Source organism: Dendrobates tinctorius, unplaced genomic scaffold (genome assembly GCF_039654945.1).
Source record: "Dendrobates tinctorius isolate UK_male_01 unplaced genomic scaffold, ASM3965494v1 ptg000090l, whole genome shotgun sequence".
NCBI classification, from domain to species: Eukaryota; Metazoa; Chordata; class Amphibia; order Anura; family Dendrobatidae; genus Dendrobates; species Dendrobates tinctorius.
Genome location: NW_027361758.1, coordinates 5,737,336 through 5,750,895, shown reverse-complemented (window position 1 = coordinate 5,750,895; position 13,560 = coordinate 5,737,336). Strand labels below are relative to the sequence as shown.

At 47.8% G+C, this 13,560-nt stretch overlaps 1 protein-coding gene across 1 annotated transcript in view; it reads left to right on the top strand.

The window, feature by feature from the left end:
• Nucleotides 1–5,439: 5,439 nt before the first annotated feature.
• Nucleotides 5,440–13,560, top strand: part of LOC141098343 (zinc finger CCHC domain-containing protein 8-like) — a 236,587-nt gene continuing 228,466 nt past the window's right edge. The window contains exons 1-2 of the mRNA XM_073586030.1: nucleotides 5,440–5,694; nucleotides 5,852–5,894. Coding sequence (XP_073442131.1) covers nucleotides 5,526–5,694; nucleotides 5,852–5,894 — 212 coding nt within the window. The 5' untranslated portion in view covers nucleotides 5,440–5,525. The remainder of the gene's footprint in view (nucleotides 5,695–5,851; nucleotides 5,895–13,560) is intronic.

Below are 13,560 nucleotides of genomic sequence, written 5' to 3'. Positions count from 1 at the left end.
AGTAGTTCCTGTGGTGGCACCTCCTGACCCTGTATTGGTTGAATGTAATGTGGAATATAAGGTTGAGAAGATACTGGATTCTTGTCTGGCTAGACGGAGACTCCAGTATTTGGTTAAGTGGAAGGGTTGTGGCCAGGAGGATAATTCTTGGGTCTCTGCATCTGATATTCATGCCGAAAGATTGGTTCGTGCTTTTCATCGGGCCCATCCTGATCGGCCTGGTGGCGTGGATGAGGGTTCGGTGACCCCTCCTCAAGGGGGAGGTACTGTTGTGAGCTCATTTTCTCGTTCACCTTTGATGTCCGATGAACTCCCTCTGCTGGTGAAGGGAGGTCGTGAAACTGATTTGGATGGGAGAGACCTGTCACCTGAACAGGTGGATTGCGATTGCACATCCGGAATCTCTGAGTGGATATAAGGCAGCCGACGCCCTGTAGGGTTGCTGGTGATTTCTCTGCTCTGAGCTCTGGCCTCCAGTTCAGTTCCTGTCTTCTAAAGCTAAGTTTTGCTCTGTTATTGTTTCATGAGATTTTGTCTGATTTGCTTAGTTTTGTGTTCAGCCAGCCCCGGCTGGGGCTTTGCTGAATTTCCATTTTTGTCCCTGATCGGTTAAATCTCTTTTGCTCTGTCTTCAGAATATATCGGAGTGCTGATATAGGGATTTGGAAGTCTAGTGACTTCAGGGCCGTTTTTCCTATCAGACGTGTTGGGACATTTTTGGTAGGGTTTTTGCGGATTGCAGCCAGCATCTTTTCTGTCCTTTCCTATCTAGTTAGTTGGGCCCCATCGTTTGCTCTGCCTGTCTTTCTGTCTGTGTTTTCATCTGTTTTCACCGACAATACATATTGGGAGCTGTCTATTGCTTTGGGGTCTGCTCTGGGGCAGTTTAGATTTCCCCTTTCTTTCTTTAGGCTTATTTAGATCTCCGGCTGTGAAGAGGCGTCTAGGACCACTGTAGGAACGCTCCACGGCTACAGTTAGTTGTTGTGAATAGGATCAGGGGTCTGCAATCCGCTAGCTACCAACCTCTCCGGTTTTCTGGACTTAGCTTGCATTTTTGTTTTTTCCTCCTCCGGTGACTCATTCATAACACATGATGGCATGATGGTGAAGCTTCTGAACGATGGAGACGAATCTGTGGCTTTCCCAGTAACAAACGGCGTAAAACAAGGCTGTGTGCTTGCTCCAACCCTGTTCAGTATGCTATTCTCTGCAATGTTAAGTGATGCCTTTAGCAACTTTGAAGATGGAATCCAGGTTAGGTACAGGACTGATGGCAAGCTATTCAACCCAAAACGCCTGAAGGCGGTTACGAAGGTGCATGAGACTGTTATCCGTCAATTATTATTTACTGATGACTGTGCACTTAATGCTAGCATGGAACAGCAGATGCAGCATGAAATGGACTGTTTTTCTCAAGCTTGCGACAATTTTGGTCTCGAGATCAACACTAGAAAAACCAAAGTCATGTATCAATCTGTTCCAGGGAAACTATATAAGGAGCCACGTATCACGGTGAAGGAGCAAAACCTCAAAGCAGTCGATAAATTCACCTACTTAGGCAAAACGCTTTCCCATGAAATAACCATATATGCTGAGGTTAATAACAAAATTGCCAGTGCCGCCTTCGGGAAACTGCGTAAAAACGTCTGGGAACGAAGGGGACTCAGCCTTGCCACCAAGCTGAAGGTCTACTGCGCGGTGGTCCTCACCACACTAGTGTATGCTAAGCGAGACCTGGACAGTCTACAGCCGGCATGCTAAACAGCTTAATCATTTTCACATGAGTTGCCTCTGCAGACTTCTCCACATCAGGTGGCAAGAAAATGTCCCGGACACGGCAATTCTGGAACAAACCGAGCTCTGCAGCATTTACACTCCTGCTGAAAGTCCAAGCCAGGTGGGCTGGACATGTGGTCAGAATGCCTGCCAACTACTGAAACAACTGCTGTACAGAGAACTGTGCCAAGGAAAGCGAGCAGTTGGGAGGCAGAAGAAGCGCTATAAAGACTGCCTTGAAGCGTCTCTTAAAAACCTGGAAGTCAACATCAATGAATGGGAAGAGCTTGCCCTGGATCGTCCAGGTTGGAGGGGCAGGATCACCTCAGGAGCATGTGCAGCTGAAGATACGAAAATATTGGATGCAAAAAGAATGCGTGCTGTCCGCAAGACACAAGTAGAAGCTGGTGTATTGACCATATCTACTTCCTTATGTTAAGTATGTGGGCGAACCTTCAAGGCCCAGATTGACCTCATCAGCCATCTCCGGACCCATAACTATTAATTCTCTTCTAACCCTGAAGCCATGGTCATCTTCGACTACGAAGGACGAACATCATCATCATGATGGGGATGAGGGGAAAATGTATACCAGGATGGAGATGAGGGGACCATGAATACAAGGATGGGGATGAGGGGGACCATGTATACCAGGATGGGGACATGGATACCATGATGAGGATGAGGGATCCATGGTATACCAGGATGGGGATGGAGGGCATGTACAGTGGGGAAAAAAGTATTTAGTCAGTCAGCAATAGTGCAAGTTCCACCACTTAAAGAGATGAGAGGCGTCTGTAATTTACATCATAGGTAGACCTCAACTATGGGAGACAAACTGAGAAAAAAAAATCCAGAAAATCACATTGTCTGTTTTTTTTTCATTTTATTTGCATATTATGGTGGAAAATAAGTATTTGGTCAGAAACAAGCAATCAAGATTTCTGGCTCTCACAGACCTGTAACTTCTTCTTTAAGAGTCTCCTCTTTCCTCCACTCATTACCTGTAGTAATGGCACCTGTTTAAACTTGTTATCAGTATAAAAAGACACCTGTGCACACCCTCAAACAGTCTGACTCCAAACTCCACTATGGTGAAGACCAAAGAGCTGTCAAAGGACACCAGAAACAACATTGTAGCCCTGCACCAGGCTGGGAAGACTGAATCTGCAATAGCCAACCAGCTTGGAGTGAAGAAATCAACTGTGGGAGCAATAATTAGAAAATGGAAGACATACAAGACCACTGATAATCTCCCTCGATCTGGTGCTCCACGCAAAATCCCACCCCGTGGGGTCAGAATGATCACAAGAACGGTGAGCAAAAATCCCAGAACCACGTGGGGGGACCTAGTGAATGAACTGCAGAGAGCTGGGACCAATGTAACAAGGCCTACCATAAGTAACACACTACGCCACCATGGACTCAGATCCTGCAGTGCCAGACGTGTCCCACTGCTTAAGCCTGTACATGTCCGGGCCCGTCTGAAGTTTGCTAGAGAGCATTTGGATGATCCAGAGGAGTTTTGGGAGAATGTCCTATGGTCTGATGAAACCAAACTGGAACTGTTTGGTAGAAACACAACTTGTCGTGTTTGGAGGAAAAGAATACTGAGTTGCATCCATCAAACACCATACCTACTGTAAAGCATGGTGGTGGAAACATCATGCTTTGGGGCTGTTTCTCTGCAAAGGGGCCAGGACGACTGATCCGGGTACATGAAAGAATGAATGGGGCCATGTATCGTGAGATTTTGAGTGCAAACCTCCTTCCATCAGCAAGGGCATTGAAGATGAAACGTGGCTGGGTCTTTCAACATGACAATGATCCAAAGCACACCGCCAGGGCAACGAAGGAGTGGCTTCGTAAGAAGCATTTCAAGATCCTGGAGTGGCCTAGCCAGTCTCCAGATCTCAACCCTATAGAAAACATTTGGAGGGAGTTGAAAGTCCGTGTTGCCAAGCGAAAAGCCAAAAACATCACTGCTCTAGAGGAGATCTGCATGGAGGAATGGGCCAACATACCAACAACAGTGTGTGGCAACCTTGTGAAGACTTACAGAAAACGTTTGACCTCTGTCATTGGCAACAAAGGATATATCACAAAGTATTGAGATGAAATTTTGTTTCTGACCAAATACTTATTTTCCACCATAATATGCAAATAAAATGAAAAAAAAACAGACAATGTGATTTTCTGGATTTTTTTTTCTCAGTTTGTCTCCCATAGTTGAGGTCTACCTATGATGTAAATTACAGACGCCTCTCATCTTTTTAAGTGGTGGAACTTGCACTATTGCTGACTGACTAAATACTTTTTTTCCCCACTGTATACCAAGATGGGGTTGGGGGCCATGTATACCAGGATGGGGATGAGGGGAACCATGTATACCACGATGGGGACCATGGATACCATGATGAGGATGAGGGATCCATGGTATACCAGGATGGGGATGGAGGGCATGTATACCATGATGGGGGTGGGGGCCATGTATAGCAGGACTGGGATGAGGGGACCATGTATACCAAGATGGTGATGATGGGACCATGTATACCAGGATGAGGATGAGGGGACCATGGATACCATGATGAGGATGATGGATCCATGTATATCAGGATGGGGATGGAGGCCATGTATACCAGGATGGGGCCCATGAAAACCAGGATGGGGATGAGTGGGAATATGTATACCAGCATGGGGATGAGGGGACCATGTCAGTTCTGTTACTAGGGGATCATACTAAGGGTGTGTGCACACGCTGCGGATTTTGCTGCGGTTCCGCAGCGAATTTGGCCACTGCGGACCCGCAGCGGATTTGGCCGCTGCGGACTCGCAGCGGATTTTGCTGCGGTGTACAGTACCATGATTCCCTATGGGAATCAAAAACCGCAGTGCAGTCGGTGCGGAATTTTCCGCGCGGATTATCTGCGGTTTTCTATCCGCAGAAAGAATTGACATGTCAATTCTTTCTGCGGATTCTGCTGCGGTTTGCCATCTCCTCCATTGAGGAGATGAAAAACCGCAGGGCAATCCGCAGGTAAAAGACCTGCGGATTTTATAAAATCCACGCGGATGAATCCGCAGCGTGTGCACACACCCTCATACTCACTTGCGAGAGACTCGCAGGAAAACCTGGCACTGCCGCCAGCACTGGGACCGGAGCTACACGTTTTTCTATGCAGCAGCACGCTGCGGTCCCAGTGCGGGGGAGTGCTGGGTGTTCGTGCGAGTCTCACGCCAAGTGAGTATGAGCCCTTAGGCTGTGTGCACACGCTGCGGATTTTGCTGCGGTTCCGCAGCGGTTTTGTCCGCTGCGGTGTACAGTACCATGATTCCCTATGGGAATCAAAAACCGCAATGCAGACGGTGCGGAATTTTCCGCGCGGATTATCTGCAGTTTTCAATCCGCAGAAAGAATTGACATGTCAATTCTTTCTGCGGATTCTCCTGCGGTTTGCCACTGGGACCGGAGCTACGTTTTTCTATGCAGCAGCACGCTCCGGTCCCAGTGCGGGGGGAGTGCTGGGTGTTCGTGCGAGTCTCACGCCAAGTGAGTATGAGCCCTAATACATAACTCCCGGCCGCACTCTGTCTCCAGGGGAGCACTACACGGCTCACACACACGCGCCTTCCACGGCCCTCAGACAGCATCATTCCAGAAACAAAAATAGCGGCCGCGTGCGACTGTCACGTCACGTGTCTGACGTTAGCGGAGCGTGCTGCTACCTCTATGGTACGCCACCTGTATGACTGGAAGTCTGAAGATGGCGGAGGTGGAGTTCGGGGACAGTGAGCTCTTTGAGCATTTGGATGATGCTGTTGCTCAGCCCCTGCACGTTAGGTTTGAGCAGACCGAGGACAGTGAGGCCCAGCTCCACAGATGTGAGGAGACCATAGAGCAGCTGCGGGCGGAGAATATCCTTACACTACGGCCGGGAGTCTGTTGCAGGAAGTGTCTGTCCAATAATCCCCCCTCCCCTAGTAATGGCAGCCTTCGGCTGTGCTAGCACACGTGTATACACGTCCCCTCTGTGTCTTCTCTTACTGCTTATTTCCTTATCCAGTCGTGAACATCAAGAGCTCAGGCGGAAGCTGTCTATTCTGTCCCGACCGAGGTAGGATATGCTGCGACCTGTGGTTCTCCACCGTGCCCTGACCAGCACAGCGCAATGCTCTAATGTCCAGACTGATGGATAACTGCTGTTATCACCGGTGTGATGGCTCTCATTGCTATAGCGGTGTCTGAGTCTTCCCATTAGCCGCTGTGTGTAAATCTGGCATTATCCCTACCGTGGATTTCTAGTCTGTACCAACCTGTGTAGGCACCGTAGGAGGTGGGGGGGTCACTGTAGCATGGCACCGTAGGAGGTGGGGGGGGTCACTGTAGCATGGCACCGTAGGAGGTGGGGGTCACTGTAGCATGGTATCGTAGGAGGGGGTTCACTGTAGCATGGCACCGTAGAGGGGGGGGGGGGGGGTCACTGTAGCATGGCACCGTAGGAGGGGGGTCACTGTAGCATGGCACCGTGGGGGGGTGGTCACTGTAGCATGGTACCGTAGGAGGGGGGGTCACTGTAGCATGGCACCGTAGGAGGTGGGGGTCACTGTAGCATGGTACCGTAGGAGGGGGGGTCACTGTAGCATGGCACCATAGAGGGGGGGGGTCACTGTAGCATGGCACCGTAGGGGGGGGTGGTCACTGTAGCATGGTACCGTAGGAGGTGGGGGTCACTGTAGCATGGCACCGTAGGAGGGGGGGGTCACTGTAGCATGGTACCGTAGGAGGTGGGGGTCACTAGCGTGGCACAGAAGGGGGGTGTCACTGTAGCATGGTGCACCGTAGGAGGTGGGGGGTCACTGTAGCATGGCACCGTAGGAGGTGGGGGTCACTAGCATGGTGCACTGTAGGAGGTGGGGGGTCACTGTAGCATGGCACCATAGGAGGTGGGGGTCACTGTAGCATGGCACCGTAGGGGGGGGTCACTGTAGCATGGCACACAAGGGGAGGTCACTGTAGCATGGTACCGTAGAAGGTGGGGGTCACTAGCGTGGCACAGAAGGGGGGTGTCACTGTAGCATGGTGCACCGTAGGAGGTGGGGGGTCACTGTAGCATGGCACCGTAGGAGGTGGGGGTCACTGTAGCATGGCACTGTAGGAGGTGGGGGTCACTAGCATGGTGCACTGTAGGAGGTGGGGGGTCACTGTAGCATGGCACCGTAGGAGGTGGGGGTCACTGTAGCATGGCACCGTAGGAGGGAGGTCACTGTAGCATGGCACCGTAGGAAGTGGGGGGGTCACTGTAGCGTGGCACCGTAGGAGGGAGGTCACTGTAGCATGGCACCGTAGGAGGGGGGGTCACTGTAGCAGGGCACTGTAGGAGGTGGGGGGGGGGTCACTATAGCATGGCACCGTAGGAGGTGGGGGTCACTAGCATGGTACCGTAGGAGGTGAGGGTCACTGTAGGAGGGGGGGCCACTGTAGCAGGGCACTGTAGGAGGTGAGGGTCACTGTAGCGTGGCACTGTAGGAGGTGGGGGTCACTGTAGCGTGGCACCATAGGAGGTGGGGGGCACTAGCAGGGCACCATAGGAGGTGGGGGGCACTAGCAGGGCACCGTAGGAGGTGGGGGTCACTGTAGCATGGTGCACCGTAGGAGGTGGGGGTCACTAGCATGGCGCACCGTAGGAGGTGGGAGTCACTGTAGTATGGCGCACCGTAGGAGGTGGGAGTCACTGTAGTATGGCGCACCGTAGGAGGTGGGAGTCACTGTAGTATGGCGCACCGTAGGAGGTGGGAGTCACTGTAGTATGGCGCACCGTAGGAGGTGGGAGTCACTGTAGTATGGCGCACCGTAGGAGGTGGGAGTCACTGTAGTATGGCGCACCGTAGGAGGTGGGGGTCACTGTAGCATGGCGCACCGTAGGAGGGGAGGGTCACCGTTTCATGCCACTGTAGGGGGTGTCACTGTAATAACGGCCTCCATAGCACACATTGGAGAGCCACTTCCAGAAGGGTTTCTGCTGTAAATGGACAAACTACTTGTAGCAAGAGGCATTTGATCTTCGTATCTACCTCGTGATGCTTATGGCTGTGCGCACCATGTAAACGCTGCCTTTGTCAGGAATGATAGTTTGGGCATGATTGTCCAAAATTATGCATTATCTTTAAAAAATTAATTTGCACTGAAATTATTTAAATTATCGTGAGCCAACCTTCCTTTGGGCCAATATAAATTATGGCCACCACCTTTCAGGGCTGATATACAGCTTTCTGTAATGCTGTATGTCGGCTCCAAACCCGAACTGGAAGAGAAGAAAAATAACTTATTATCCTCACCCGAGAGGTGTCGCTGGTCCTGGTCCGGCGCCTCCCATCTTCATGCGATGCCGTCATCCTGCTTCCTTCATGTTGCGCTCCTGCACAGGTGTACTTCTCTGCCCTGTCGAGGGCAGAGCAAAGTACTGCAGTGCGCAGGCGCCGGGAAAGGTCAAAGCCCCGACACCTGTGCACTGCAGGACTTTGCTCTGCCACTGGAGACGCCCCCTGGAAGAAGCATTAGCGAAACGCGTGTCGGGTTTGAAGTGTCATTGCCACTGGGCACTGTATCGGCATAGCAGCTTTAACACAGGTAATATGTATGGGGCAAGGGTCTTCAGTGGTTTATTATAAGTACGGGTGAACAGCTAGTGGTGTGTTTATTGTTGTAAAGTGTGAGTATTGTGCCACTTAAGTATTTAACCACCATTGTGCTTTATCATTGATATCTTGCAGCCATTATTTATTTAGGCACCATGTCACTTTAATGGTGTGATTATTCTCACACAGAAATCTAATTAATTGTGTCACCTTCCTATTTAACCATAGACTTACCAAGCTATTTGCATTTTTTGTAACTACTACTGTGCTTAATTTGTTGCCAAGAGGGGCATAGGAATAGGGTTTCTAATTAGAAACCGAATATTATTTTAATACCAATATATTGGAGTATCCACATTATATACATTTTGATATGCTAATTATATTGCAAGCATAAATATTCAACTTAGACCATATACATATATTCTGATATTTTGTAGTATTGCTGTAGCTGACCTGGTGTGCTAATGGGTTAGAGGTATCCTATTTTTATGTACCGTATATACTCGTGTGTAAGCCGACCCCCCTAATTATGCCACAAAAAACTTATTGACTCGTGTATAAGCCTAGGGTTAAATGGTGGTCCAAGAAGATGCTCCATAGATAAAACCCTCCCATATGCTGCACAAGGGTTAATGCTGGCCCAAGAAGATGCTCCATAAATACCCCCCATATGTTGCTGCACAAGGGTTAATGCTGCCTCATAAATACACCTTATTTGCTGCTGCAAAAAAAATGACATACTCACCTCTCCGTCGCTGAGGGCCAGGTACCGGTGTCCTGAGCCCCCGACACCGGCGATATTCACCTGTCGCTGTTCCATTGCTATCCACCACTCTGTCTCCCGACTCTCTGTAGTGACAGCAGAGGGCGCACACTGAATACGTCATCGCGCCCTCTGTCGTCACAGCAGGAGGACCCGGAGACACAGCGGTGCACGGCTTGGAACGGGAACAGGTGAATATTACTCTGCCCCGTCACATTCACCTCTACTGTCACTTCTCTGCAGCCCCTGCTTCTCCTCTGCCGTCTGCTTCCTGCATTCAGATGGTCACGTGGTACTGCTCATTAAACTCATAAATGTGCGCATATTCATGAGTTTAATGAGCGGTACCACGTGACCGCTGAATGCAGGCAGTGGGCTGCAGAGAAGTGCATGGAGAGGTGAGTATAGTCTCTGACCACCCCCTGGTATATGACTCGCGTATAAGCCGAGAGGGGGACTTTCAGCCCAAAAAAAGGGCTGAAAATCTCGGCTTATACACGAGTATATACGGTATATGTTTTTTAATATTGATTCAATAAAATAATACTGTTTTTTAAAAAAAACATTTTCTTTAGTCATATACACTTCTTGATCCTGACGCTATTTAATTGCTGTAGGGATCAGTATGTATACATATTGTTTGAAGTGTTGCCCACTCTGGTGTTAGGAAGATGGGCTTGGGTAGTGTGCTTACATACCAAAAGAGAGCTATGAACAAGTTTCAAAGATAAGAGAATGTTTTAATCTCTCAGAAGATATAAAAATCAAGAAAATAACCACATAGCTCACAAAGACCTTTCAACAATGAGTTAACTAGCCAGCACCGTGTATGCAATATCGCTATTCAAATATATGAAAGTTTTGCGAGCATAATGGCTGAACACATTGAGGTCATGGAAATAAAAGTAAAGGGTTTTTACCTGATCGGATATAGTAACAATGGGGGATTCTTTGGAGCCTCCTGCCCCGACGTGTTTCACCCGGCTTGCTTCTTCGGGGTGTGTGACCTGCCCCCTAATTTGCATAATGAATATTGTGTACATACTGGAAAAAAAAAAACCTGTAGACAGTCGTCAGCTGTGGCACCTGTGCTGCAGCATAAGCACAATTTGTTTAACCCCTTTACCCCCAAGGGTGGTTTGCACGTTAATGGCCGGGCCAATTTTTACAATTCTGACCACTGTCCCTTTATGAGGTAATAACTCTGGAACGCTTCCATGGATCCCGGTGATTCTAACATTGTTTTGTCGTGACATATTGTATTCATGTTAGTGGTAAGATTTCATTCATATAACTTGCGTCTATTTGTGAAAAAAAAAAAAAGGAAATTTGGCGAAAATCTTAAATTTCGCAATGTTCAAACTTTGAATTTTTATGCCCTTATATCACAGAGATATGGCACACAAAAAACTCAATAAGTAACATTTCCCACAAGTTTACTTTACATCAGCACAATTTTGGAACCAAAAATTTCTTTTGTTAGGAAGTTATAAGGCTGAGTTCACACGTGGCGTTTTTTTTCGCGTTTCCGCGGCAGTTTTAACCTCGCGATTTTGCCGCGAAAACGCGAAAAATAAGCATCCCATGCATTCCTATGGGATTCCGCAATGCTGTGCTAATGCTGCGGTTTTTACCGCGGCGGAATCGCTTCGCGGTAAAAACCGCAGCATGCTCATTAATTTGCGGAATCGCGGCGATCCCGCACCCATAGGAATGCATTGTTCCGCTTACTTCCCGCATGTGGCTGTGCCCACCATGCGGAAAGTAAGCAGAACAATTGCGGATGGTACCCACGGTCCGGAGGAGAGGAGACTGTCCTCCGGGCTTTGGGTACCATATCCCTGTAAAAAATAGAATTTAAAATAAAAAATATTGTTATTCTCACCCTCCGACGTCCCGCGCAGCCTTCCCGCTTCTCTTCACGCTCCCGTTCCCAGTAGTCCTTTGCGAAAATGCCCGCGATGGCGTCCGATCTCGCGGTAATTCGCGCGACGTCATCGCGAATTACCGCGAGACGTCGCGTTCCTGCGAGAACTGACGTCATTGCGGGCATTTTCGCAAAGGACTACTGGGAACGGATGCGCGGGACGTCGGAAGGTGAGAATAACACCATTTTTTATTTTTTTTTTACATTCTATCTTTTACTACTGATGCCGCATAGGCAGCCTCAGTAGTAAAAAGTTGGTCACACTTGTCAAACACTGTTTGACGAGTGTGACCAACCTGTCAATCAGTTCTCCAAGCGATGCTACAGATCGCTTGGAGAACGCTAGCATTTTGCAAGCTAATTACGCTTGCAAAATGCTAGTTTTTCCGCGGGAAAATCGCGGGAATTTAAAATGCGATTTTCCCGCGGACTGGAATTCCGGAATTCTCGCGGTAATTTCCGCGAGAGTTCCGGTACGTGTGCACTTAGCCTAAGGGTTAAAAGTTGACCAGCAATTTCTCATTTTTGCTACACCATTTTTTTTTTTTTTTTTAGGGACGGCATCACATTTGAAGTCACTTTGAGGTTTCTATATGATAGAAAATACCCAAAATGATAAAAACTGCACCCCTGACGGTACTCAAAACCACATTCAAAAAGTTCACTAACCCTTCAGGTGCTTCACAGGAATTTTTTGAATGTTTAAAAAAATGAACATTTAACTTTTTTTAAAAAAAAAAATTACATCAGGTCCAATTTTTTTTATTTCACCAAGGCTAACAGGAGAAATTGGACCCCAATTTGTCCTGATTAGGCTAATACCCCATATGTGGGGGTAAAGCGCTGTTTGGGCGCATAGCACAGCTTGGAAGGGAAGGAGCACCGTTTGACTTTTTCAACGCAGAATTGGCTGGAATTGAGATCAGACGCCATGTTGCGTTTGGAGAGCCCCTGATATGCCCAAACAGTGGAAACCCCCCCAATTCTAACTCCAACCCTAACCCCACCATACCCCTAACCCTTATGGGAAAATGGAAATAAATTTTTTTAAATTTTATTATTTTTCCCTAACTAAGGGGGTGATAACGGGGGGGTTTGATTTACTATTTATGGCGGGTTTTTATGTTTGGCTTTTTATTGTAAAAATAGTTTTTGCATCACCACATTTTGAGAGCTATAATTTTTCCGTATTTTGACCCACACAGTCAAGTGAGGTCTTATTTTTTGACGTTTTTATTGGTACCATTTTCGGACACATGACATTTTTTGATCGCTTTTTATTCCGATTTTTGGGACGCAGAATTAACAAAAACCAGCATTTCATGAATTTCTTTTGGGGGTGCGTTTACACCGTTCCGCATGTGGTAAAATTGATAAAGCAGTTTTATTCTTCAGATCAGTACGATTACAGTTATACCTCATTTATATCATTTTTTTGTTTTGGCGCTTTTATACAATAAAAACAATTTTATATAAAATAATTATTTTTGCATCGCTTTATTCTGCGAGCTATAACTTTTTTATTTTTTCGTTGATGACGCTGTATGGCAGCTCGTTTTTTGCCGGAGAAAATGACGTTTTCAGCGGTACCATGGTTATTTATATCTGTCTTTTTGATTGCGCGTTATTGCACCTTTTTGTTCGGCGGTTTAATGATAAAGCATTGTTTTTTGCTTTGTGTTTGCTTTGTGTGTTTTTTTTAAGGGGTTCACTAAAGGGGTTAACTAGTGGGACAGTTTTATAGGGCGGGTCGTTACGGACGCAGTGATACTAAATATGTGTACTTTAAAAAAATACATTTACAAAGAATTTATTAGGGAATATTTTTTTATTTAGGAATTTTTTAATTATTTTTACTTTATTATATTGTCCCAGCGTGGGGACAATATAATAAAGTGTCAGATCGCCGATCTGACACTTTAACAGCAATGTGTCAGATCAGCGATCTGACAGGCACTGCTGCAGGCTTTCTCAGCAGGCACTGAGAAAGCCGCCTCTCTGCAGGCCCCCGAAGGTCCCTGGGGGCAGGGGCACAGGGAAGAATCGCGCTGCTCCGGGGGGCTCAGGGAAGTACGCAGGGAGCCCCCTTCCTGCGCGATTCTTCCCTGTGCCCCTGGTACACTGAGATCATGTTTGATCTCAGTGTGCTGGGGGTTAATGTGCAGGGGGTGATTATCACAGCTGACAGCCGCCCCTCGTGAGCACCGCTGATCGCGGTGACGTACTACCCGTCCCCGGTCATACAGGCCCGGGTACTGTGGACGGGATATTACATCAGATGTCAGAAAGGTGTTAAGGCTCTCCTGATATTTCCGCCTAAAAATCCATTTGCTAATGGCGTGTGCAGCGCCTGTGCAGTAGCAGCTATCGGTGTGTATATAGAGGTGATCCGATAGCTGCTATTGCGCAATCTTGCTAGAGGAAAAAAATAATTTCCTCCTCCAAGATGGCG